This window comes from Epinephelus moara, chromosome 10, assembly GCF_006386435.1.
Source record: "Epinephelus moara isolate mb chromosome 10, YSFRI_EMoa_1.0, whole genome shotgun sequence".
Classification (NCBI taxonomy): Eukaryota; Metazoa; Chordata; class Actinopteri; order Perciformes; family Serranidae; genus Epinephelus; species Epinephelus moara.
This window is the reverse complement of record NC_065515.1, coordinates 6,052,480-6,079,929: the sequence shown is the minus strand read 5'-3', so window position 1 is coordinate 6,079,929 and position 27,450 is coordinate 6,052,480. Positions and strand designations below refer to the sequence as shown.

Sequence of the window (27,450 nt, the reverse complement as noted above, 5' to 3'; positions counted from 1 at the left end):
CCTTCCCAAATAAGTGAGTTATACTGGTTCTGATTATATGGGATATGTATGAATTTTGGTGCATTACTTTTTGCAGAAAAGCATACTAAAAGTGCATGAGAACAGCCTCAACTATTTGTAATGTCATAGCATAATTCATATGCTGTAAAGCTTCCTCCCATACGGTAAAATGCTTCACCTTTGGAAACTTTCAACTCCATACTTCAGCTGTCTTCACTGAAGTTTAAAAAGGCAGGGCTGGACAGTGAGAACGAGGATTAACAGCTCTATACCTTTTGCCCTAATATCCCCTGCAGATTCGTTGTCACTACTAGTATGCTTAATTTACTACCACAGTGCTCAAACAGAATGAACAGGCAAGTTCAGCAAAATTGCATTTATTCATTAATTTATTTAAGTGTCAGAGAAACTTCAGACGAGTTCTGACAGCAGACACAAATCAGTTTTCAACCACCCGTTATTGCTACAGCTAAATTAGCCTCCTTATACAGACTCCAGACATCTAGATTTTTTGGCCGCTCACTGCGGTCCTTTTCTCTGCCTCTCTCTGTGATTCAAACACATGCAGGAGTAGGTTGTAATTATCTCACATAGTTGGAATGATTCATAATGTTTTAACGTCCAAATCAAAATGCCAAGCAGCAGTGTGCTGTTAGAATACATATCATCAGCGCAAACAAAACATCAGCTGTTTATTAGAGGGAACGATATGCATGCCCAAATCACTTGAGAAATAGCCTGGAGGATGCAACTGCCTGTCCTGTTCATTAATTCAGTATCTGCTGCAAAGATGCCATCATGTCTCTCCAAAATACTCCCCGATGTTTGCCTTTCTTTTCTCATGCCATTTTTGTTTGTTTCATGTCTTTACTCAGACAAAGTCATATCCCGTCTCTCCCTTCTCTCTTGTCTTTCTTTTTCTCTGTAATATTCCTCTTTTAAATCCTCCCTGCTCCTGCGAGTCCATCCTTTGGAGGAGATGTGATAGATGTCTACACAGTTTCCTGAGTATGCGTCCCTGTGTGTGGCTCGGTACACAGCCTCTCTGGCTATTGATGTGGCCTCGTCCACTGTCAGTCCCCATTGAACCCCTTGGTCTAAAATCGAGTAGGCGTAGGGTGATCCCGAGCCCACAGAGAAGAGCGTTCCCTGCAGGCGAGTGCCATCACTGCACACATAGACCAGACTGGGTCCAGAGAGACTCACTTTCTTTGTTGCAGAAAGCTGTTGACCAAGAACAGCTGAAGAAGAGCTCTGATTCTTTGTCTCAGCCAGAGACACCTTTTCCAGGCTGGCATCTATAGACTCTGCAGGATCAGTCATTTGACTCTTTGTTGTTTCTCTACGACTGCTGAGATCACATCCCTGGTCATGGTACGCATCTACCTCTCCTCCGTCCCACCCACACAACGTGGCAGCCACACACAGCTCAGTTCCCTTAAACGGATGAAGCATGTGGGAGAGCAATTTGGCAGCTCCTCTTGTGGACAACCGTCGGCCGTGGCGGAGTTGATAGAGCCGCAGTTCGCGAGACAGAATCCGTTTCCAAAGGGCACAATCGGCTGACGTACCCGAAGTAGTACCCACCAAGTGACTGTGAATGGGCAGGATCTTCTGGGAGGCTGGGCACGCCACGAGCCCAGAGCAACTGGAACGAGTGTCTGCTGCAGCCAGCACACCACCCTGAAACATGAAAGCCAGGGTGGTGGTGCCGTGAGCCATGGGAAAAGGCAGCGGGACCGACTGAGAGGAGGCCAAAGGAAGGCTTGTGGGCCAGGAGAGCGATGGTGAGATTGAGTCTTGAGCTGAGAAGGTGCCGGAGCTTTGGACGGTGCTGATTTGCCCAAACTGTATCGGACTTTCATCCAGGTATTCTGCAACAGGTATGTAAAAATTAAACAGACTTGTACTGCTGCTAAAGGGCAAACCAGTCACATAGTTACAGCCAGTCTTCTTTCCAAAAGGCACTGAAGAACATTCGGTGGTTATACTGTCCAGAAAGAAGTCCTGGAAATTGCACAGGTCCTGTAAAGCCATTGAGCAGGATAATTTCTCTTTCAAATAGCACTCTCGAATCAGGTTCGATAAAAAATATTCGTATCAGCTGTCCACAAAGGTTTGCATGTCATCAGGAGTTGTAGACTGTCGGTTTTAGCAGCAGTCCGCCTTTATATAGAGCACAAGATCACGTTCATTTATGTGTGGTCAGCTAAAACAACCCATCAGCAACAGTTACCAAATCCTCATTCACTTGACTTTGAAGCATCCACAGTCACTAGCCCATGGGTAATTAATTTTGGCTGCTATGTCAGGTTGTTTTTTTCAGATCAGATTTCTTCAAAGTCCTGTGTGGGCGTAGGCCAAAGAGGACGCAGGGTGATGGCAAGGCCTTGGCTCGAGCATATCAAATTAAGTTAGACTCTGAGCTTTGATACAGCACTCCCATGAAAAGTTCCCAAATAAAATCAGGAAGGAAATGAATCAAACAACATTTGTGTTACACAGCAGAGTCAATCCTGTCAAGCCGCTTAGGTAGTGTAGCCCTTTAAAGGCAACATTCAAATTTCTGAACTGGAGACACCAGAATATCAGGTCATGCTGCATCAATAAGGGTGTATACTCACACCTGACACCTACTTGCTTTCAACCAAGTGACTTCACCCAACATGTCTTGACACATTACTATTTCTGTTTGTCGAATAGATCAACCATGAACTCAAGGACTACGTGTTTGTTTTTATGTTTTAATTAATCTTAGATTTTTAAAAAAAACAACAACCTCAAAATGAAGGTTTTAACCTCCATCTTTTGTGGATATTTCTTCACTGCTGCTATTATAATGGTAAGGAACTCTTAAACTTTACTGCTATCACAGTGATAATCCTGATATGAGCTGTTTGATGTGAAACAGTGGCATGCCCAGACATTTTTCATAGGGGTGGCCAGATGGGGTAACTGATAATCTTGCACCAAAACCAAAAGCCATAACTGAATTGCAGAAATGCTATAATGCTGCTGAGGTGCACAGGCCAGTTGGAAACTGTGTTGATATGAGAGTTAGGGAATCATATACTGATATTCTTTGGTTTGTTATTTTACAGTTAATATTACCAATTATCTGATGTGATGGTGCAGATAACATTTTGAGTTCCACAACAATCCTGTTTTAATGTGTTTTGTATCTATACATGATAGGTGATTTATTGTTTTTCCAATAGACTGTCTTTTTCTGCGAAAAGAAAAATACACAGCTTTAATTTGAAGGAGTACATTGATTATACAAAACATTTACTGGGAACAAGCCCTCTCAAGTTTTTGGAGGACTTGTGGGTACCAATAGAACCCATTTTCTTGCACATATCTTGAAGTGAGAGTTTAAGGTACCCCTTTGAAAATGGCCATGCCAGTTGTTCACTCACAGAAATGTTACCTTTACCTTTAGCTTTAACCACTCTCTTACACCCCTTTTCCACCAAAATTAGAGTGTGTATGTGTTTTTTTAAACACAGCAAAACCCAATAAAATAGGCTATAGACTTCTTTGCCATAGCTAGTAGACCACAGCAGTGTACATGGCTCTGCAGCAGACAAGCATAACTGTTTTTATTTCTTTTCTGCTGTGTCACATTCGACATCAGATTAGTACACAGTAGGACACAGCATGGAAGCCAGTGAAAATGTTACTGTGGTTATTCTTTATCTCTTACTTATTCATTCTCACTTCTACACTTGGTGAAGACTAACTTGGAACAATGTCTAAATGCTGCCTGGGTGCAGATGGATGGCATTTTGTTGTGGCATGTCATTGCATCTCACTGGTAAAGGGGCTAAAATGAGCGTGTCCACCCAGGTGTTGTATTTCCATCACTGCCAATTTAAGCCGGAGCTGATAAATACCTATGACCCAGGTGTGAATGCCTATTGTAACCTTTCCCATTACATTAAAAAGCCAGATGTTTGCAGGTGTTAATGTTTTTTCTGTGCTGTGGGAAAGGAGCTATAGTGTTGTTTTGCAGCTGTCAGCAGGTGGCAATTTTCAGGAAAAACAAGCTAAAAAAACACTTTATCCTGCCTGCTCAGCACCAAACAGCAGACAGACACAGTCAGCAATAGGGTTAGACCATATATTGATATTATATCCACATCATATGAGACTAGGTATTGTCTTAGATTTTGGGTATCGTAGTATTTTAAGTGTTGCCTTTTATGGTTTTAAAAGCTGCATTACAGTAAAGTGATGCCATTTTCTGAACTTTGCAAACTGCTCTAGCTGTTCTGTTATTTGCTTTTACCCACTTAGTCATTATTACCACATCACTGACAGTTATTTATCCTAAACCTTACTGTGTAAATATAATGTGAAAGAACCAACAGTCAACCCTACAATATTGTTGCAATACTGACATCAAAGTATTTAGTCAAAAATATTGTGACATGTGATTTTCCCCATAACACCCAGCCTTAGTTAAGACACTAACTGGTGAACATGGTTGAACATTGAGCTGCTTAAGAACCAGATATATCCCTTCACCTTAAACAGAGCTAACAGACTTGCATTTGCCAGATGGCCACAAACACAGCTCCAAATTAATGGTGATGTTGCCTCCGCTCTGCTGGAAGTGTAAATAAGAAACTCCTTGATAACAAGTTCACCAGATGAGTTTAAAAGGTGGTGATGAGCCCTGTTCAGGACTGTCTCATTCACTGTATGAGAGAACGCGGCAAAGTCATGACATGTCAGTGTTTTGTTCACAGCTTGTTTCCACTGCCTCGAGTGGCCAAAGGGAGCGTGTTCTAAAAAATATGTCCTCTGGCAACTTGTTACCTGCAATTTGTCTGAGTGGAAAAAGACTGCATGATAGCCTGTTTGTATGTACATCACTTAATTGTATTTACTCATCTCTCACTTCACCCAGGGACACTGTGTGTTACAAGCCATTTCAACCTCCTCATCCCAGACTGGTGAGAGCCCGCCTGACAATTTCATAGGGTTTGACTCAGCCCCTGACAAAGTGGCAGACGGCTCAGTGGTCCGTGTGCAGTATCGTTGCTCCAAGCCATGTCGGCTCGCACTGGAGGTGGTGGTGTCCACATTAAGGAAGACAGATTTAGTGGTCTTCAGAAGGAAATGGATCAGCAGCACAACCCGAGTCTACAAGATCCACCAGGTGCCGCTCAGATTGCCTCCATCCATTTTATATCAACATGACTTTTTCAACAGGCACATTTTGGACGCCCAGAATGTGACAGTTCGTGCTTGGGTAGACCATCTTAATGATGGCAGGGAACCCAGGACATACCAGGGCTCCATGTTGAGGATTTATAAAACACTGCAGACAGAGCCACTCTCAGAGCGTCCAACTAAACCTCCCACTGAGTGCCCTTCATGGTCAGCTCATCTGAGGTGGCAGATGACCAGAAACAGAACTCATAATTGTCCACATGAGTCAGGTCAGATCCTCTATCTTTATTAACTTTTAACAATAACATGAAAATACTGTTTCAGTATGTAATCTTTTGCTGTTTTACTTGTGCATAGACGTAATTGATATGCTGAAGTTCCCCCTGGCAAGTCCTGGTGAGCACTTTGGAGTGGTCCGCAGGTTCCAGCCTTTTAGGAACAGAGCCCTGGAGAGCGCCCGTCTTCATGCTGTGACACAGCCCAGGTTGTACTTAAAATTCACCCAATAACTTCTCATTTAGTACAGTTTAGTTGAAGTTTATTCTGTATGAAGTTCAACTGCACAGCAGGAATATAATCTCCAGCAGGGTCTCCAAATGTTGCATTAAATAGCTCACAAAGCTAAAACACATATCATGAGCAAAACTAGAAAGGTGCACTCAGTAGAGTTCAGGTCTCCGCCAAATGGCCACGTTCCAGCTGCCCGAGCTGATTGCGGACACTCTTGTAATTCAAGCTGACACATTTCAGAAGATAAAATAAAATGATGACAGTAAATGCATTTTTAATAAGTAAAACACAGCCACAAACGGACAGAACAAAAACAACAGAATTGTCCCTCCCAGTTCCCTAAAAGTCAAAATGGCTGTGAGGATAACGAAAATGGTGATTTATTTATCTCCTATTATGCTTAACTTTAGTGGATCATAACATCAGGTATGGAATTAATCTTCGGATGTTCCGATTCAAAATAAGACTAAACCTTTCTGTGGATGTCAGTTTTCGAGCCATGACGAAAACAAAATTGTGTCCTGCAACAGACCGTATGGCTTGTTGTTTTTAGCTGAGAAGATTTCAGTAAAACTTGCAGCCCCTACTGGCCGGTTAAGAGGAGTGAAGAGGCTGGAGCCAAGCTCAGCTGACATTGGGTGAAAAGGGGGGTACATAGAGGCAGACACACCCACAGGCAATCTAAAGTCAGTCCTTGTGGGAAGACCCCAGAGTACCTGGAGAAAACCCACGCTGACACAGGGGAACAGTCAGCGACGATGTAAAACAGTCAATCAAACAGGTTTTTCACCCATGGACCTTTTTAGACATTTTGTCTTGTCATAGGAAATGCACAGGTGAAATTGCTAACATCAACAATGGCTTGATTCCATTAAGTTTCCCAGTAATTTATGCTCAATGTCAGATACACATACAGAGACAGACGGAGCCTTCTGTCCATACTCTGCATTCATTTCGTCTGTATTTGTGCACATTTTCTGAGAGCTTACGGATACAGATGAAACTGAGCAGTGCCACAGGAAATTGTGGGGGCACTGTAGCATAGTTCAAGTGAGATATGACAATAGGAGACGATGAAGAACTTTAAATAATGATGGAACAAATCACTAATATGGTGAAAAGAATTCTCCGTCCGCATGTCATGATTTATTTAATGCCCCCACAGACCACTGCCTTCTACAATGCTGCCTCTGTGAAAATGTACTTTATTACAACCTCCTGCACCGTCGCCTCGTTTGTGTGAAACTTTTGACTCTGCCCTTAAGTGCCATCTATCTGCTGTATTCATGCCATCAGAGAGGGCACATGGAAGTATGAGGGCAGTGACATTCACAACATCTGAAACGGACGCATCTGTTTTTGTACGTTAAGGGAGTATAAATGAGCCTTAAGCTGTTCCAGTAAGCCAGCACGGACAATACCAGGGCCTCCTCTAAGTGGACTGCAGCTGTCATTAATGTTATTGAATACACCTGTGCTTTTCCTACTGTGACATGTCAAAATGTCTGTTGTGAGAAAGGTCTGTTGTGATTCAACGCAACCATGAGAGGTCCTTGAGCATACAATCATATATGTGCACACAAAATATTAGGGCTGGCGCCGAATTTTCCTAGTTGACCAATAGTCGTCATTTAGGGCCATTAGTCGACTAGTTGCCCGCATGTTTATGATATTAATTTAATTATTGAATTATATATTTTGGTGGTTTGAGTTGAAGGTGTGAGAAAGAATAGTATCAGTAACATTGTTAACACTGTGCTACATTACAGAGAAATACAAAACCGTACTAATGAACCAGTGAGGATGAGTTTTCATATCACCTTGGGTTCGTCCTTCACCTTCTCAAAATGATCGCACACTTTCGATTTCCTGCCCAAAATGTTATTAACTAGCCTGTGGAATAACCGCAGGTACCAGCCCTGGAAATTAACGTGACACCTGTGTGACTGCTGAGCATGGACACTTCCTGTGTCTGTCCTTTCAAATTAAATTTACCCAGGAACCGATCCTGTCAACCTCCAAAATAAGGGGTCCGAGGGAAGGAGAAGCCAGGTGTTGCTACATATTGGTATTAAGTTTTATTTTCACATCTATTTATCAGAGCTGGCGATCGGGGACAAGGTTTATCTAACATTAGCAACCCATTATTAGCTGTTTGATAATGTAGTCAGGCCAAAGGCTCATGTTATCTATTACTGTTACATTTTTAACGTTGTAGAGAGCGATGAGCAGAGTCGAAGGTGAGCAGTTGTGCTCGAGCTGCAGGCGAGCGGATGGTGGAAAATGGAGATAGAGGTGGGGACCAATCTGCATATTCATAGATCCACGCATACAAAATGCAGCGAAGGTGTAGAGTTACATCTAAACCATTTTAAGGCATAAAGGGTTTTTTTTCCATGGGAAAAAAACTTTTACATATGTTACTCTGAAGAACAGAGATGAATCTGTAGGGTTTTAATCAGTGACAGAGGAGCAGTTTTAAGAATATATATTTATCTATATCTTTAGATGTTAAATACTATACATGTGTACAATAAAACCAAATAAACCAGCACATATGGCCTCAGATGTACAGTATAATATCAGTAGTTTGTGTTGATATCAGCAGATTGACAGGCCACAGGTCACTGATTGTTTCCTTTTCAGTGCTGTCAGCTGTTATAACACACTCTACTTTTAGTTTTACTTCACTGTCATTACAAATGACTTAACAAGCTTCATGAAGCCTCTTCAGCAGAGCATATGAGCTTTTTATTTACGGTCGATGAAAGACAGCGAGGTCAGTCATTTCTAACAGATAGCAAGGCGTTTTAAACTCAACTTTGCGCTTCAGTAGCCGAAGAAATGATTTGTCAAATCATGTGTTGCTTGGTTTTCAGCGTCACCTTATCTGTGTGGATCTACCTGCTGAAATGGTGTCACGAGAAGCTCTGTGGGATCATCCATCATGTCGATAGGAAAAATACGTACGACTCGGTTCTGATGCAGCTTACAGACACAGGTGGGTCACAGCAGCTCGTGGGTACACCTGATACCAGTTTAGGGGATTAGACTGTGGTATCATGAGATGATTGTGAGTGATGGTGTGTGTTTTGTGAGACTGCAGAACAGACTGTGTTATGTATTAATAAAGAGCTCTGGATCTCCTGTGGTGAAATATATGACTGTCATATATGCCTGTCATATCTCCCGTGTAGGGGACGTCATAATTCAGGCACGTGCGACAACAGGAAAAGATGAAGCTTTCCGAGTCAGTGCGGCATTGCCCCAGTGGAAATGGATTAGATTAGACTGCTACATACAGGACTCAAAGGTATAAAACCTCAGTGTGTGTCTCCTCTGGGTGGTGGGATAAGAAATAGAAATTAAAGTACAGCTCGGGGCAACATCTTATAGCCTTCCTTTCTCTTCTGTTTGGTTTGGTGCCCTTGCTCTGCGATGTTTGATTTCCTTTTGGAACAGCTGTAAGATCCTGAGAGATGGTTCCTTTCCAGCTGGGAAACTCCAGGCGATTGCAGTGTGTACTGCAATTTGGAGTCGTTCACAGCTGAGTAGGTTATTTTTTCTGTTTCTGTGTGTTGTGAGCTCATGTATTATTGTGTCTGACTTTCAGGTGCTGCTGGATGTAACATGGGATGAACACACTCACAGACATCCATATAAGTAAGACCAGTTATTGATTTAAAGATGCTTAATGTCAGTTTGATTTAATCGTTGTGAAATAAACAACTCTTGCACTTATAAAGCACCTGTTTGTCCAGTTACTGCAGTAGAACAGGACTAGCTCAAACCTTAGTATTTCACTCGGATGGGTGTGGTTTTGCAGGATGTAGAAGTGCATGCTTCGGTGAGCTCTGTAATCATCTCAGCCCCGTGCTCTGAGTGCATGTTAATATTTATTTGCATAGATGTAGATTTTGGGGGGACGCAGGGGACTTGTCCAAGGCTTCATGTCTGACACGTCTAGGGAACCAATCCTGTCAACTTGAGCAATGAAGGGTATAGGAGGAGAAGCCAGGCATGGGCGTAGATTGTTTTGTGGGTGGGGAGAGAGGGGACACAGGGGACACGTCTCCCTCAATATTTAGAGTGTGTGCATTTGTCCCCCTCCAAAAGACTTTTATTTTGGAAACATTAAAGACATCTACTCCATAAATTAATGCAGAAAAGGCAAAAAAAAAATTGGTGCATTAAATTCACCACCATGCAGGAAATTCAGTATTAACTTAAAATTAAGTTGGACTGAGTGGCAAAGTTGGGCTAGTTTTATTTCTAAAGCTTGTAAAATCAGGCAAACTAGACTGAATAATACACACTTCAAGTATGAAGGCATATGGAGTAAACTATTCATGTTTTCCTGTAATTTGTATATTTGGTCTCACACCTGTATACATGAAAACTGAAAGCCTGTTTGGGCATCTATTGGTGTAAGATACTACATTGATATAAATATAAAGACCCCCATCTGAGTAGATTTTTGTTATTCAAATAAACATTTTAGCACTATTTCGTTGTATATATTTTCCAGTATAATGTTGTGACGGTTGACTGTGGAGATTTTTTTCAGTAGTCAGGTAAAAGTTAGTTTTGCTCGCTTATCCACAAAGTGACAATACGACACAATGTGTGCCGATGTGCATCCAACACCCAATGCTCTGTTACCTCTTCTCAACCACAGGCAGCTCTTATGCACTATTTGTATGTTTTCCTAAGACAAGTTACAAACCCAAATTTGAACATATCCCACGTAATCATGAGCCAGTAAATCGTGCATAACCCACATATTTTGGAAGGCTGTGATCACGGGACCAAGTGATTGAGTCATTTTAAGGTATGTCGTCCTAAACCTAACCTCTGTACGTTCATTTATAGGGTGCCAATTTGTGGGCTATCACACGAACCGCTGTATGAGGACACACTGTTGACCAACATGGAACGGGTTGCGATTCTGTTCTCGCTCCTAATTTTGCACCATTTGGAGCATTTCGACCAAAAATAAATCGGTCTGGAACCGGAAAAAGTTGGCTCCCAGCTGGAACCCAAATATAGCAGGTTTTTCTTAACTTGAAGTGCAAATGGTATTAACATAGGTGGGCATACTGTTTACCTTCATTGTGCATTGTGCAACGCCCTTCGTTGATGATGGATCCTTGATTACAATGGTTCCACTCAAAACTGGTGAAAACACGGGCTGGTTTGCTAAATAGCACTAAATTTCCAAGAACCCTGAACAGAACCGGTTCAAGAGCCACAGCTAATTTGGTGCAAAAGGGGTATAAGTGACGCAGGACCATAAACTGTATACGTAAAAAGTTGGACAACATGACAGAACATGAAGCCAAAACATCTTAATCAACCCCTGGTTGCTGGTTGCAGTATAGGTCATAAATCTCACTCCCTCTGTGTTAGCAGAAGGGACATGGGCAAAACTAAAAAACCAAAGTACACGTCACATAAATTTTCCCAAAGATTGTTTCAGTCATTTTAGATAGTTCTTATCACCCTGGCCTACGTTCAGGTGTTGAATGTTTCTGATAATATTTACAGCTGTGTGTAGCAATTGATATGCTTGCAATCAATGGTGCTGTTCGGTAGCAGACATGGCCACAGCAAAGATGTGTAAAGCTAACAGTGAGGGCCGGCACTTTCAGGAGCAGTGGAAAGTTGAACACTTTCAAAGAAGGATGTTGCATTTGTCTTATTTGCACAGGATTTTTTTTTGAAAGGCAGCTGGCCCTGGGTATTTTCACATTATCTGTCAGGCCCCCATTCAAAAAAGTTCGGACACCCCTGGATTATATTATTCTCGTAGGCCACCCATGGGGTTGCAGCGATATACTTATTTCAAGGTATACCGTGATATAAAAGTTGAAGGTTATCATACCGTGTACATTTGCTTATCTACGATATTGAAAAAAAAAAAAAAAAAAAAGCAACTGGACCGAGATTCTCAGTTCAGTTCAGTTAAATTAAAATTCCATTAAATTCTGTATACCGTGAAACTGCAAACTTTTCTGAGACCATGATCATTCTGTGAAATTCTTACACTGCTGCAACCCTAACTACCAAAAGCAATAATTTATATAATAAAAAAATTGATTTGTGGCTTCCATGTGACGACACAATATTGCCACAAAAAAAAAAAAAAAAAGTCCCCCACCCCTTGAACTGCAGACTCTGGCTGCAAATGACATCACCAGTACGAGATGGCAGCGGCCTTATCCAGGATATTTTGGCTTCATTTCTGTACAGTTGGAGTAAGTGGACACGCGTTGTCCATCTTTACATACAGTCTATGCCCAGGAAGACGTTGCGCTAGACTTTTTCGTCGCCGGTCATTTTGACTGACAGGGCCATAAAAATCCGGTCATAATCTATTTTTACCGGTCATTTTAATTTTCATTTTTAAATGATAATAAAGATAATCAAAGACATTTAGTTTTCATTCGTTCGTTTTTAATAAATCCAACAAGCAAGTTATAAAGTGTGCATTAATAAGGACATGAACGAAAAGATGAACAGACATCCACACACTCGTGCCATTAGGCTTCGCCCTGGACACGCCGGACGGCACTAACGCGTCACTAACGCGTCCAGTGTATCCAGGGCGTTATGTAGTTTTGCCTGTAGGCTCGGTGACACAAAATTAAAATTGTAATGAAGTGATTATGGTATTGAAAAATGTGTTCGGTTATGCACTGTTGTGTTATTTTAAATTATAATCACGGTATTTTCTCCTCACGTTCCTCAGTGCGTGCTGTTATTTTATTTTGAAAATTGGCGGATTCTCTCGTCTTTTCTGTGTCCGACTTCCTGTTTGGTATGATCCGCTCGATCCAGCTTGACAGAAGTGCTCGCGGCTCCCGTGAAAAATAGACCAGACGCCAAACTGAAGCGCTGCCTCCGTGGGCGCTCCACTCTGCTCAGCAGCCTGTGTGGACAGTCAGATAGGTTAACATGGGCGCTGACTGAAAACTGCCTCCGCTGCTGGGCGCCGTGTTTCGGTTCCGCGTCCGGTGTGTCCAGGGCGTTATGTCAACAACGCTACATGAAGCAGATGAATGACTTTTTCTCTGCAGTGTGAAAATGGCAGTCACTTAAACCACTGACTGTGCACTCCGCCGCCAAGTGGACAGGGGTAGTAATTGCAACCGGTCAAAATGACCGACGGCCTTCAGATTTTCCGGTCATTGTTGTAAAAAAACGGTCAATGACCGAGAATATCCTGTTAACGCGACCCCTGTGCCCAGGACTTAAGGGAAATAGCAGGTGTTTAGGGAGTCCCACAATAGAACAGGGATGACTGCTATGTGAATAACGATCATGACAACTGGTTTGAGCAGTGTTCAATATCTTACAGATTTCAAAACAGTATCCATTATAATGACACTGATGGATACTTTGTGATCGGTGGAAGCAAGTACATGCCAGGCATCCGTGGGTATTTTGGACCTGTCAAATACTACCGTTTTGGAACAACGAAGGTAAAGTGCCCATTTCCCAATCATTAAGTCAATGATGTGATGTTTAATAATTACTGTGCTAAAATATGCTGTTATCCATGTCACAGGTAAAAAATCAACTTCACCCCGCGTCAACACTGCAGGCGCTGGATAAGACTCATCAGGACTGTCAGGAAATGAAAGCACTCACAAGAGCCTTTCTCCAAGATGTAACTAAGAGTCACCTCCTTTCACCAGTCAACACAGGTGAAATATTATGTTGACAAATCCTTTAAAGCAGCCATTCTACAGGGATCATCCTTATATAGATCTCATATACAGGGTGTCAATACAACAACTGCACACCTATTAAGTGTGGGAAGACTTCTGTGGACAGGTTGCTGTATATTTTTTTTTCCAGGTGTCTGTACACCTCACTTCATAAGACTGTGGGGTCAGTCCGAAGAGGAAATCTGCACACAAACATGGATCTGGGAAAAACAACCTAGATACAGCACTCTTTTTCAGTTCTTGCGGACAAAAGAGGAGGAAATCAGAACAGGTGTCATAGATCGTTTGACCACAAAAGTCATATGTAACTCATTATTCACAATACTGACAATTTTCTGTATCATTTATTGTAGGATCTCTGGCCATGAAGGACCTCAGGAATGCTTTGTTTAAGCAGGCAGTTGATACCATGCTCTCTGTAGATCAGACACAACAGAAAATCACATTCAAATCAACAGCACTACTCCCTGTGGCCTCCTGCTTTGGAAATCACAAAGCGTCTCTCTTGTTGGCTGCTATCCACCTCTCTGGCTTGGGGCACTCAGTCGATCAACAACAGGTAGAGTCGCTGCCTTCCTTGTGCCTTAATTGCTACTTTATCACATGTAACATCACTTCGGTAATGATGACTGATAATATTGACTCCTGTGTTCTTCAGGGCCATGTCTATAGTTTGATTGGTGCAGTGGGCGATAACCGTTTTGCCCTGATGCATGCTGGGTACAAGCACACACAAGGAATTGATGGGTTTCCAAAGGACTTGGACATGGCTTACAGCTATTACTCCAATGCTGGGGTACAGACCAACACTGATAGTTACAGAATACATGAAAATGAGGTAAACATCTGACATTAATATTATATAATGCTAGCATTGCTGGCAATATGGGTCTGTCGGACAGTCCTCTACTTTGGTCTGGACTGAAATGTCTCAACAACTATCTTGGTGGCAAATGTAGCTGGACCGTTCATTAGGAGCACCAGTGGAATATATACACTGTTCAGTTATTTATAGCAGCACACTGTCAGAGCACAGGGCATTCTCTGGGCACAGATGGAGCAGCAGAACAGCAGGCATATTGAAAATGAAACTTTACTTTTCATTCTGCTTGGTCTAAAAGTTTGCATTCACTCACAGTAGCCACTCCTCTCATCCATTCATCTGATCTGATCAATCAGATCTGATCAATCAGATCAATTATCCACCTCGGAAGTCACTGCTGCTGAGGGGGAAAAAAAGAACTCATGGAGTGCTCCGCCTGCACTGCATTCACGACAGATAAAAACCTCCAAATTTAGAGATGGAGCACAGGATTACACAAAGGGACACACAGGCAGTTAAAGGGGTGCTGTATAAGTATAAGTATACATTAAGTCAAAGTAAGTACAAGAGAACAAAATGAGAAAAATAAGTAAACGAGAAACCGTCTTTTAAAGATTATACAATACGCAACTTACAACGAATGTGCCCCTTCCCCTCTTCCTACCCCTCAACTTCCAATGCCCTTACACAGACGACAACCATTTAAAATTAATTTTGATCCTAACAATACATTGAAAAAATTAAGGGATTGCATCTTACACGTTTGTGGCGCTATCGCGTTGACAATATCTGTCCACAGACAGACATATAAACACCTTGCAAAATACTCAGAACAGGTTCTGTGGTAGCTCCTGTTAATAAAGGTGTCACCAGGACCACATTTTACAATGATGACACACACAGACTCACAGGGTGAAAACATCACCAGCCATTGTGGTGACTGATAAACATAAAAATCAATACATAACAGGGGTCATCGATTATGAAAATATGTCGATTTGTAAAACATGCGTCGGTGCGTCACAATTAGGGCTGCAACGATTAATCGACTAATCGATGACTAATCAACTATTAAAATAATCGGTAACTATTTTAGTAATCGACTAATCGGTTTGAGTCATTTTTCATAGAAAAGTACTATAAAAGTACCCCAAAATACTCTTATTGCAGCTTCTTATGTTGAAATTTTGGCAGCTTTACACACTCTCCCATGACGGTGAACTAAAACCCTTTGGTGTGAGTACGAAACAAGAAACAAGACATTAGATGACATAATTTTGAGGTTTGGGAGAAACAGACCGACATTTTTCAACATTTTTCGATAAAATGATTAGTCGACTAATCGAAGAAATAATCGACAGATTAATCGACAATGAAAATAATCGTTAGTTGCAGCCCTAGTCACAATTAAGTAGGCTACACCTGATAAAAGCATGGATTCCTCCAGATAACAGGCTGCAGCTGAAAACTTCGCCTACAAAGTGAAAATGTCGTCTCACAGGTGTGCAACTGCAGCACACAGACACCCAAAGTAAAGGCATCCCAGAGCGCTATGTCAAGACAAAAGCAGAAAGCACTGTCCTGTTTACTTTTTGTCCCGACCCAAGCCTGACATATCAGGATTATCAACACACGGAACATGAATCTGTTAGTAGAAGTCATTAGACTTTATGCACTGCTGCTAATGATACCGCATGTATCATCTAACATTGTTATTAGGCTGTTTCATATTTTCTGCTTACTTTAACGAGCATGCACGAGTGAGATAACAGCTTAAACTAACATTACAGACTGTTGTTACAGTCTAGTGTTGCACGGTATACCGGCACTAAAATAGTACCGTGGTACTAGAGTATTCCAAACGGTACTATACTGCATTTGGAAAATACCGGTACTTTTTAAATTGATTCAATTCATTGATTTATTTAATTCATTTATGCACACAAACGCCTTCCTTGTTCCTATTGGAGCACATATTGCGCAAGTGGTGTGTATGACAGCACCTGTATCAACATTCGCAGCTGGCGCACGTGAAAAAAGACAAGAGAAAGTCTGCCTCGCAAAGGGAGACAACACAAGACAACACCAACTTGGTGGAACATTTGAGTTACCAAACCGTGACGTCAGTACCGAGGTACTTACCGAACCATGATTTTTTGGTACCATTACACCCCTACTATTTATTGTTCTAAAGGTTTGTAGCCAAAAGGACTTTTCCTTAGGAAAAGTACCGAAGAGTATCGAAAAGTATCGAAATTCATATTGGTATTGGTACCGAAACAAAGATTTTGGTATCGTGACAACACTATTACAGTCTGTGATTTCTGTTACGGTCTGTAAATAGTTTCATTTATTTCCCACGCCGATGCAAAGATACATTTGCCAGTGATGAAATAAATACATGTCATGAGCATTTTAAGTTTTAAGTCAAGTACTTAAGAAAAAATACTGATTCTCCACTTCAAAGAAAGGACTGCTGTGATCTACGGTGATTGAATTAATGTATGTGTTACAGCAATTTATGGTCCAGTACTTTCTGATCAGGTGTCTGACACATAGGTCCAATTATTATTATTACTACTACTATTATTAATAGTCATAATATCATCATTACGCAACAGTGTTAGACAGTGTGATACAAGTTTTTCTTGTTATTTAAGTGATATATTAATCAAGTAATAAAAAAAGAATCTTTAGAATAATCTTTAAGTTTGTCATTAGATTGGTTGACTAATCGAAAAATAACGTTAGATTCATCAATAAAATGGTTAGGTGCGCCCTAATTTCACGATAACATCAAAGTGGAATCCACATGTTGAAAATATATGAACAAATGTACAGTATGTGTAAGGATAATAAGTAAATCCATAAGTCTTTCAAACACATCCACTTGCACATAGACACTCAAATGCAAGTCATACACATACGCACAAACAGTGCACATGTGTAAAAAATACATGACAGCAATGTTAAACAGGGATTGTCTCCAAAATATGATTAATAGTGCATCTGCTGATGGAGCCCAGGAGAATAGATGGGTCTTAAATCTTAATTTAAAAATGTGAATGCGTTAGCTGTCCTGATGAATAGAAGGAGAGCAAACCAAAGATAAGGCACCTGCTATGAGAAACTTCAGACTGATTTCCTGTTTATTCCTGGGATATTTAAATAAGATGCATCAAACAAATAGAGGTTCATAGAAGACAACAGAGAGGCTTTACTGTCTGCTCCAGCTTGAACAGGCAGCCAATGCAGCGAGAAAACAATTGCAGTGAAGTCTAAATAGGAAAGTTCTATCTGCTGTTTTCTGACCAACTTAAAAACTGTCTGAGTGGAAGACAGCACAATAATCCATCCAGATTTAATCTTAATTAAAGGCCCTGAAACGTTTTTTGAATCAGCCTCGTATTATAAGAGATAGGGTCCTACATGAGCACAAAGTAGTCTCCCAAAGTTTAGAATGGTTTTATTTATTTCAATTGAAAGATATCAGTCTGTGCTGTTTTGTCTGAGCTCTCCTGACTGGTCTGAAGTGGGCAGAGCTCTGTTAAAAAAAGTGATGTCATGTACTTCTGAGCCCTGATCAGGATATAGCAGGCATTTGAATTGTGGGGTTGTTTGCTTATGTTGCCAGTACTGTCAATCAAATCTGATTGAATGACACCCTCACAGTCCTGATTAGTTCTCAGTGTTGAACTATATATCAATAATACCAAACTCGAGCTTTAATTGTTGTATATTGACCCAGTTTTCAAGGCAATTAATTAAATTATATTTTCAGAAATTAAAGGAACAGTGTGTAAGATTTAGTGGGATTTAGTGGCATCTGGTGGGAACTGCACATTGCAACCAGCTGATAACTTAAAGTACAGGCCCCAGTTGCACAAAACACCTTAAGTTTTCTACTCAAGTATGACACTTAAGGCTTAATTTTTAATTAGCTAAGGGACTTGCACAATTGCAAAGAATCACTTAAAAGGTTTCCTTAGTTAAGGCAAAACGGTAACTCATTTACTGCGTTGAAAGAGATTTCACAGTGGTAAAAGTTTCCATGGAGATTGTTTGTTTGCTTGGACTCAGGTTTGTGACGCCTGTTATCATCTCAGATATTGGCTTTTTGTTAGATAGTGAAAAAATGGCAGACGAAAAAAAAGACCAGAAAACTGGAATATTGGTCAGAGGACGAAAAGATTAAACTTCTGGAGGAATACAATCACAGAAAGCACAAACTACAAAGTAAATTTGATTCCAAATACCAGAAAACAAAAATGATTGTAGGAAGAAACTGCAACAAAAATTAATTCAGTCAAATCTAAAGTGCAACCATTTCTTCTGGTTGCAGAACACACACAGGATGTGTTAGTTTTTTCATTTATCACCATAAACTCGGCCATGTTGCAGTTAAGATAGAGTCAGAGGTACCTCAAGTTTTTTGTTTGTTTGTTTTTTACCTTGCCCTGGTTGCTAAGATCTTAGAGGAACGGTCTAGGGATTCCTTAAGTATAAGACCAAGACACGGAGAAAACCATAAATACTCAAGTGAAAATTTTAGGGAAACTTTAAGTTGAAGGCTTGAGGGTGTTTTGTGCAACCAATATTATTTTGAGGAAACCTTAACAAGGAATTAAAAAAAATCTTAACTGAACGTATTTTGTGCAAACAGTCCCAGATGCTAAGGTTTTTACCGGGAGCCGAATTACTGCAGAGGCCTTCTCTCCAAAACACACAGACCCGGTAATTTAAACAGGTAAAAACGTTGAATGAAGCAGGTTCACGTTTTAAAAAATAAGTGTTTTTCCGGCGCTCTTGTCGCAGAGGGGCAAAAACGCAAATGGCTCCATCTAGAGCCACTGTTTGGTTTGTCCATTCTGGCCTACTGTAGAAACATGGCGTCATGGTGAGCTCCGCGAACTAGGATCTGCTCCCCATGTAGATAAAAATGGCTCATTCGAAGGTAATGAAAACATTATATTTTATTTTCAGGTGATTACACACTAAAGAAAACATACTTATATTCCATTTCTGCCAATACATCCCCCTAAATCCTACACACTGGCCCTTTAATCCATGCAAATGCACCACTTGTATTAGAACTACTTACTACTGCTGCTTTTATAAATACTACTCTAACAGATTACTATATGGATTTCTCTCTTAAAGCAGGGCACACTTGAACAGATCTATCTAAACAATCCAGAGGACCTACAGAGCCTCACAAATGAGACAAGTGACTTCTTTCAGTATCTGAAATACCAAGCAGAGAAAGGAGACATACATTCTCAGGTATGTTTGGGTTACTTTAATACTTCCGTTATGATTGGCAGACACAGTCCATGCTCAGAGCAAGCCAATAAAAACTCTCTTATTATGTTTAGAAACGCCTGGGGACATTGCTTTACTGGGGACATCACGGAGTCTCAAAAGACATAGCGAGTGCGGTGAAGTGGTTTGAAAGAAGCGCTATGCAGATGAAGGATCCTTCAGCGATGTATGACTACTCCATCCTACTAATGAAGGTTCTGTAAGATTATAAAGACTCACCCTATTTTATGATTAAATTGGACAATGGATATTTTGTGTGTCTGTGTTGTGACAGTTATTGATTCACTGATTGATGCTGATTCCTCCAGGGCCACGGAGTGAAAAGAAACTACACCCGAGGTTTTAAGCTGCTGAAGAAAGCTGCAGAGATGGTACGTGTGTACTCGTGGTAATCAATCTGTGTTTACAGTATGTGCCTTCACTATACCTCTGTCTGTTTCCCTGCTTCAGGGCTCAATTAACGCCCTGAATGCTTTAGGCTGGTACCATGGGATGATACTGAACGACCACATCAATGCAGTGAAATACTTTGAGAAAGCAGCGCTAAATGGGAGCGAGGATGGCATGTATAACCTGGGGATTTATCATCTCATTGGGATGAACCCACACCACCCGTGGAGGAATGAGGTTCAAGTCACACACCTTGTCAAAAGTCATACTCAACAAAAATTTAAAACACATCACTTTTCTTTTTGCTCCCGTTTTTTAGAGTTTGGGTTAAAAATCTAACACCAAACCAAGTGTTGCATCAGCTGTTCGGGTGGCTGGTCTCAGATGATCTTGCAGGTGAAGTTGCTGGATGTCGAGGTCCTGAGCTGGTGTGGTTACCTATGTGTTTTTGTGAGGGCATTCGGATGTACTGCTAATTCAAGGAAGCAATTTTGGAGATGTCTTATGGTCGTGAAATGAACATTCAGTTCATGGGCATCAGCTCTGGTGGTCAGTCCTGAAGTCAGCATGCCAGTGGTGTGCTCCCTGAAAACCTGGGACATCTGTGACATAGTGTTGTGTGATAAAACTGCACATTTTAGAGTGGCCTTTAACTGTGACCATCCCTAAGCACGGCTGTGTAGCGATGATGCTGTTTAATCAGCATTTGATATGGCACACCTGTCAGGTGGATGGATTATTTACGCTCACTAACACGGATTTTAACATATTAAAGACCAAAGTTTGAGAGTAATGTATCCATTGATTGCATAAAAACAGTCTTTAACTTAGGCCTGTGAAAAATGGGAGCAAAAACAGAAGTGTTCAAATTTTTGTTCAGTGTAGTTTCATCATTGATCTGTTGCGATCAATAAGCTGATATACTGTATTTTCTGTATGATCCACAGACGGCTGCGTTCAAGCTGTTTTTGAATGCGTCTGTGCTTGGTCATATCTCTGCATCGGTGGAGGCTGCTTGGTACCTTTCGACAGGAAGCCTGGAAGGGGTGTCTCAGGATGTGGAAAAGGCTGTGATGTAAGAGGCTTTCATTAGCTTGGTGAAGAAAGCTTTGTTATGGGCTGTTGCACTGTAGCCTGCAGCTCAGTGGCATCTAATTTCAATGACAGTGGCTAATTCAAGGTCAGAACCTCGTATTTGCATATCTAAAAATAAGAGTCACTGTCACTGCATTATTGTCTGGCACAGAGAGACTCGTTGTTCCTCTGGTATCTTATGAATTTAAAGAAGCTCCTGCTGCAGCTGTAGAGACGGGTTTTATTTTTTTTTTTTAGAATGACCTCAACAAATCAGGAACTATTTTTAGATCATGTTAAAATATTTTCCGTTTATGTGGAGAAAATGATATTCCATAATTCATCACCCATGCTTTACCCTCTGTGCAGAATGCTAAAAAAGGTCTGTGAACAGAACGGACACCTTGGATTTATGGTCAGAGACGCTCTCCAGGCCTACCTCCAGGGCTCTTGGTAGGGACATTAATTTCAATTACTTTGCAATTGTCCTCATTTAATCATTTTCTCTGGTCCTTACCATTTGTCTCTGCTTCTTCACATTTGTTTTATTGTGTTGCAAACAGGCGGGGAGCGTTTGTGAAGTATGTTTTGGCAGCTGAAACCGGTCTGGGTTTGGCCCAGAGCAATGTGGCGCACCTGTGTGAGGTAGGAGGCTGTTACTCTGGCTTTTAACCCTTTGTGTCCGTCAAGACAGCTATATAACAGCACAAATCTGAAATCGATGCCTCATAATTAGAGTTTTGGAGGTAGCTGATGAACAAATTGCACATAATTCCACTCACGTACTAAAATGAGAAAACCAAGCCGCAGGGAAATTGTCAGTGGTTGATAACATAACCTTCATCATTGCTCTGCCCTCTCTCACCCCGCGCTCACTCTCCCAAATGTAGGAGCTGAATCTCGGCGATGATTGTCAGTGGAGATATAATAACTACTCTATATTAAACTATGATCCCCATCCATCCGGTGAGTTCCTCTCATTTCATTTTTCTTTAACCTCTCCCTCCTTCTGTCAATCTGGTCAATAAACACCAAGTATTTATCTTCTTTTATAGCTCTGCTGAAAATGGGAGACCACTACCTCCGATCCTCCGGCAGGCGAGAAGACTCATTATCCCTGCTTGGTCAGGCCATATCGATGTATGGCAGAGCAGCTCGAGCAGGCAGCCCTCAGGTGACAGATTTACTTGAGCTGTAATCTCATCACCCTATGATAAACTTAATTAAACTTTCACGGGCTCAGGCCCACCGCAATAAAAACAACAAACAGCATTATACAGTGTTGTTGTTGTTATTTGAAAAATTTCTCTGTGAATAACCCATCAGCTCCTGTTCTGATCTTTTTTCACCCAAACTCACAGGGAATGTACAGCTTGGTCGTTTTGGTGCGACAGGGATACGTTCTGCCACTGAGAGTCCGCGGCTGGTTTGATGTGTCACATTATGATGAGCGGGACGTCGTGGTGGAGAAGATCTTAATAAGGTGAATAAATAATAAATAAGCAAATAAATTCATGAGCTGCCACAGCAATGAATAATGACCATGAATCTAATTTAGGTGATCTAAGGCTGTTTATAATACAGCACCTGAGAGTGATGACATTTGTGAGATAATGTGCTTCTACAGTTACTTTAACTTATTCGCTTTCTTGCCAAGAGTGAAGAGAAGATCGGTAACATACACTTGTGTATGTACGGCAGTCATAAAGGCAGCAGCTCTTTAGCTTAGCTTAGCACAAACAGGTGGAACAGGCTGCTGGTTTTGTCGTCTGTTTTTCATATCACTTGTTAATTATCGAGCGATACTGGGAATCCACGTTACAAGTGACACATAAGCAAGACGTGAGCAGTGCATAAGCATACTGTTGTCCAATCCACACTGAGAGGTTGTGTCGCCTCCTAACACTGGATGCTTGATGGCCGTGCCACTTGGCATGTGGGCTGTCTGCTACCATATTTCAAACTGGATGGCGGCTAGTCTGGAAACTTTCTCTTATTTTACAAAAATAGTTCACTGAAATTTGCTTCTGAAAACATCGGTGGCCAGAAATAAGCCATGCAGTTGCTGAATCTATCTTAATTTTAAATTGAAAATTGTTAGTTTAGAAGTTTTTTTGCTTGTTTCCAAAGGTGGCAAGTTACACTGGGTGCCCCTTATTAGCATAAAGTAGCCTAAATTCAACTTTAAACAAATCAGGAGCGGACGTCCTGTCTTTTAAAATGCAACTTGGTGCTACCAGAATGCATTGCACGGCTGCTGACAAAGACAATGAATGGGAGGTGTGGAGATTATAGATACTGTGGACACATACCATGACTCTGTCTTCTGTAAACATGTCAGCCGTCTGTCAGCAGCAGCTCGTGGGGAGCTGAGGAGACAGCACTAACCTGTCTTCACCACACTGATTGATGGCAGAAATTTACTGAACCAAAACAGTTTTCATGTCGGCTCCATGGGGAGACATCAACAGTGTTCTTATGTATTGACTCATTGGTTTTATTCCCCGCCCACTGTAGCGAGTGAAGGTAATCTGCCTGTAGTGAAACAGGCTAGCTCACACACAGACTGGGAGCTTTGACCATTTAATGTAGATAGAGTTTTAATAAGTTCATAACAAATATACAGCGGGATATTTGTATGATTGAAACAGCTGTCTATGCAGATTACACGTCACCAAATGTGACGACAATAGATTTAAAGCATAAAAACACGAGAGAATCAGTGTGGTTTGATAGATTTAAATAAAATGGAAGCATATCTGTGCCATGAGACGTCGAAAAAAAAACTATTTTAGAAAGCTTTCATTGCGGACTGGCCATTAGAGGTACTAGTAAGTGGAATTTGTTACCTGTTTTCCCGTGTGACCAGTCTTTATGCTAAGCTAAGCTACAGTACCTGGAAGCTTTATATTTTACCGTACAGACATGGAAGTCGTATCAATCTTCTACCTCTTTGCAAGAAAGTATTTCCCAGAAGGTCAAAATTCTTGAGGGCAAAGTCAATGTTAGCTGTTGTTATTGCTAAACACATCTGCTCGTGCACTTCCTGCTATTACTCACTGACATCATTTTAGTCATGTGCTCTATTATTGCTGTTTTTCTTCTAAGAGAAATATGAAGGCTCAATATCACTGTTATTGTGTGTAATACAGTTTCCATTGTTTATCTCCTAAGATGTGTGGAGACTGAGGAAGGAGAAGCATTGACGCCCTGTTCTTTAGCTCTGCTCAGAGTCCAGATGGGAAAAGCCTTGAGGAGAATGACTCAGAACGGTGCACAGCTCCTCTTGGTAGGCATAAGGCAATCAGTTCATACTGTGTGTAGTAAGAGAAAAACACACCACAAGCTGCACTCCTACACTTTATCATCGTCCTTTGATAATCTGATCTACCTTTAATTATTGAATATGGGAAAATGCTAATTGGACCTTCGTCATGAATAAGACATTAAAGACAATATAGAGTGCTATTTTGGGGGAGAAAATGTGATAATTTATTTAAACCACTTTTCTCATTTCTCTATAGGCATACGCATCTTTTCTTTCTGTCATTGTCATTATTGTCACAGTGCCACTGCAGAGCTGTCTTGGTAAGTAATTGTTTCCTTCCCAGCTGCACCTACTTGCACCTATCTGCCACAAGATGGTGCAATTTCCCCACATATTAGTTTGCTGCCTCGTGCTCAGCTTTGCACATCAAAGATCATCTGTGTTAGTTTGCCATGATCCTCACCTGCTTTCATCCCCCTCATCTGCAAATAAACACAGAACAAAGGCAGCGAGTGTTTGCACTGAGAGCAAGGGAATCATCCAACAGCCAAGATGGCGTCAACTTGAACAGAGAGCAAGACAGCACCACAGGAGGAACCTACGGAGCAGCGGGGAATCTATGGCTTACCATCCTGAATGGTGAACAGCGGCTACGGCAGACCTGTGATTGGGCTGTGACTCTGACGGGCGTGTGCCTGTGTGCTTTCTGGACCACACTCCTCTATCATCTCTTATGACATACAATACCCAGCACAGTGATCCAATAGCCACAGCAAAAGCCCCAGACACTACATATTGTAAGAGCATACATTTAGAGGATGAGTTACAGCACTATTCATGTGACACATTTGTGTTCTGGAGACAGGTGACTCATTTTAAGTTATAACACGGGAAGGAGAGAAGTGCTGATCAGCGTGCTGCTTTATCAGAGTGGTGATAGTGTTTCCTCAGTAACCATATGTCAATTGTTTTGTTTGCGGAAAATAAAATACTTATCATGCAGTTTATTTAATTAATGCTGAGTCTGACCTGCAGTTTATATTGTCTCTGGGATGTGGCGCCAAGAAAGCAGAGTGAAGCTTCTGTTATGCAACATGTAGTAAAACATATTTCAACACTGACTTGCTTTGGATTATTCAGTCAATTCTTTCATTATGAAATTGATTCATTTCTGTCATAGCACTGTAAAAACAGACAGATGCATTTCAAGGTCTAGTGTGTAGAACTCTGGGGGATTTAGTGGCATCTAGCGATGATAATTGCAGATTGCAACCAGTTGAAACTTTTCCTAGTTAGAAATCCTCCAGTGTTCATTGTTTAGGAGGTTTATCCACAGAGGGCTCTTCCTCCCATAAACAAACAGACCAGAGGTCTCATTTATAAACATTGCATACTCACAAATCAAGGCCTGAAAGAGGCGTACGCCACTTCCCACACAAAAGTTGTGATCTATAAAAACAGACTTGATGGGGAAAACTTTGACCCATGTTTATAAACATTTTGGAGACAGGAAACTGGCGAAGCAGGTGTTGAGGTGGAAGCCTGATTGTAGAAATTGTTGAGTATTTTTTGGCGCACGCCATTTTTGGCTTTTGTGCGTACTGTACGTACATTTTTAGTAAAGATCCTATGCTTTTTTTTGAGACCCCAGGTGATTTAAACCAGTATGAACACTAAATAAAGTTTCATTTTACAAATCAGTGTTTCTTCACCTTGTTCGACGGCCTGCATGTCCAGCACCTGCAAATGTGTGCTCAGCTATTTTCTCTGATAACTTAATATATCCATCCATCCATTCATTTTCATCCACTTATCAGGGGCCGCATCCCGGGGGCAGCAGGCCAAGCAAAGCACCCCAGACATCCCTCTCCCCAGCAACGCTTTCCAGCTCGTCCTGGGGGACCCCCAGGCGTTCCCAGGCCAGATGAGATATGTAATCCCTCCCCTGGGTCTGCCCTGGAGCCTCCTACTATTGGGACGTGCCCAGTGGTAGGGCATGACTTAATGTATGCTCACCTTATTTCTGATCCATACATTCAGGGTTATACTGCACTGTCCACAGAGGTTTTCTCTTCAACACAAACAGAACTGGTGATTTAAACCAGTTGAAACACTGAATTATGTAGTTTCATGTTTAAAATTAGTGTTTCCCCAACGCTGTCTGGTTAAAGATGGGCCGCTAACCTAGCACTTGCTAATCTGTGCTCTTCTTTTTTCTCTGACAACCTGAGATCCATACATTCAGGAGGCTTTTACTGATGGCTGAATTATCTGCAAAGGTCTCTTCCTCTACAAGTCTATTCGACCAGGTGATTTAAACCAGTAAAAACACTGAATTAAGGAGTTTTACATTTTACAGTGTTTTTCCAATGCTGCTTGTCACAGAGGGGCTTTTAACGACAGAAATATGGTGGTGCAACCTGGTGAGAAAACATACTTATATCATATTCCATTTCTGCCATTAAATCCTTTACAAGCACGAAGGCTCAGCCACAGCCTCTGTGATGAATGTGTTGGAAGATGTTGTACCGGAAGCCATGTTCTAATAGGTCAGCCATTAAGGCTTGTTCCTGGCCCTATCAGAGACATGTTGATGATAAGTGTCTCACCGGAGACCGGACATGCAGTAACAACATGCAGGGGCACTTTAACATTTTGTCCAAGGCCAGAGCAATGGAATTTCAGAAGTTATTGATCTTGTCTGGGCAGGTGCCTCTGGTCGATACCAAAGATAAGACAATATCAGTTTTAGCCATCGCTATGGGAGACGACAACAAGAAAAGTTTGACCTGAAAGGATAAGTCACTATAGCAAAGGAAGACACCTCAAACAAACTTTAAAAGGCCTTGCTGGGGCATTAGTCAAAAAGTAATGCTCCTCCGTGGGGCTGTTGTTACTGTGTTCATGAAGATAATGGGCAATATCCTTTGAGGGATTTTGTTTCTATGGCCGCTCACAAATATGAGGAATAGGCAGTATTACTCAGTTCTTAACAGTTATTTACAGCTCTGGGCGACTTGTGATGATGTGCAGTTTATAGCAGCGAGTGTTGTCATGGAGCTGTCATTACTTAAATAAGGAGTTTCACAGTGTAAACAGCACCATGTGGAGCTCCTCCAGTTTAGAGTCAAGTCTGTATATAATTTGGT

At 41.4% G+C, this 27,450-nt stretch overlaps 2 protein-coding genes across 3 annotated transcripts; one reads left to right on the top strand and one right to left on the bottom strand.

Annotated features, from left to right (window-relative positions):
* Positions 1 to 867: 867 nt before the first annotated feature.
* On the bottom strand, positions 868 to 2,037 carry LOC126396882 (proteasome subunit beta type-11-like). The gene has a single exon (XM_050055240.1). It carries the CDS (start codon positions 2,035 to 2,037, stop codon positions 868 to 870), a length of 1,170 nt encoding a protein of 389 aa, XP_049911197.1.
* A 668-nt stretch (positions 2,038 to 2,705) lies between these two features.
* On the top strand, positions 2,706 to 25,930 carry LOC126396710 (protein sel-1 homolog 3-like). 2 transcript variants are annotated; one of them, XM_050054960.1, is made up of 24 exons: positions 2,706 to 2,842; positions 4,916 to 5,450; positions 5,539 to 5,665; positions 8,571 to 8,692; positions 8,889 to 9,004; positions 9,305 to 9,354; positions 13,052 to 13,175; positions 13,262 to 13,400; positions 13,555 to 13,695; positions 13,778 to 13,983; positions 14,083 to 14,262; positions 19,408 to 19,530; positions 19,623 to 19,763; positions 19,878 to 19,940; positions 20,020 to 20,196; positions 20,907 to 21,034; positions 21,403 to 21,486; positions 21,597 to 21,678; positions 21,924 to 21,999; positions 22,089 to 22,207; positions 22,395 to 22,516; positions 24,208 to 24,322; positions 24,558 to 24,621; positions 24,800 to 25,929. In XM_050054960.1, the coding sequence occupies exons 1-24, from the start codon at positions 2,786 to 2,788 to the stop codon at positions 25,036 to 25,038; spliced, it is 3,330 nt and encodes a 1,109-aa protein (XP_049910917.1). In that variant the 5' UTR covers positions 2,706 to 2,785; the 3' UTR covers positions 25,039 to 25,929. The 2 variants fall into 2 exon arrangements, with proteins under 2 accessions (XP_049910917.1, XP_049910918.1); XM_050054961.1 differs by lacking the exon at positions 14,083 to 14,262 and having other exon boundaries at positions 19,411 to 19,530; positions 24,800 to 25,930.
* Positions 25,931 to 27,450: the final 1,520 nt, after the last annotated feature.

What these genes read in the sequence shown, in the direction of transcription:
- LOC126396710 (XM_050054960.1), top strand. Translation starts at nt 2,786, where the DNA reads ATGAAGGTTTTAACCTCCATCTTTTGTGGATATTTCTTCACTGCTGCT. An exon ending in CCTTTCACCAGTCAACACAG is followed by an intron (nt 13,401 to 13,554) that starts GTGAAATATTAT and finishes TTTTTTTTCCAG; the next exon opens with GTGTCTGTACACCTCACTTC. An exon ending in ACAGAATACATGAAAATGAG is followed by an intron (nt 14,263 to 19,407) that starts GTAAACATCTGA and finishes TCTCTCTTAAAG; the next exon opens with CAGGGCACACTTGAACAGAT.
- LOC126396882 (XM_050055240.1), bottom strand. Translation starts at nt 2,037, where the DNA reads ATGGCTTTACAGGACCTGTGCAATTTCCAGGACTTCTTTCTGGACAGT.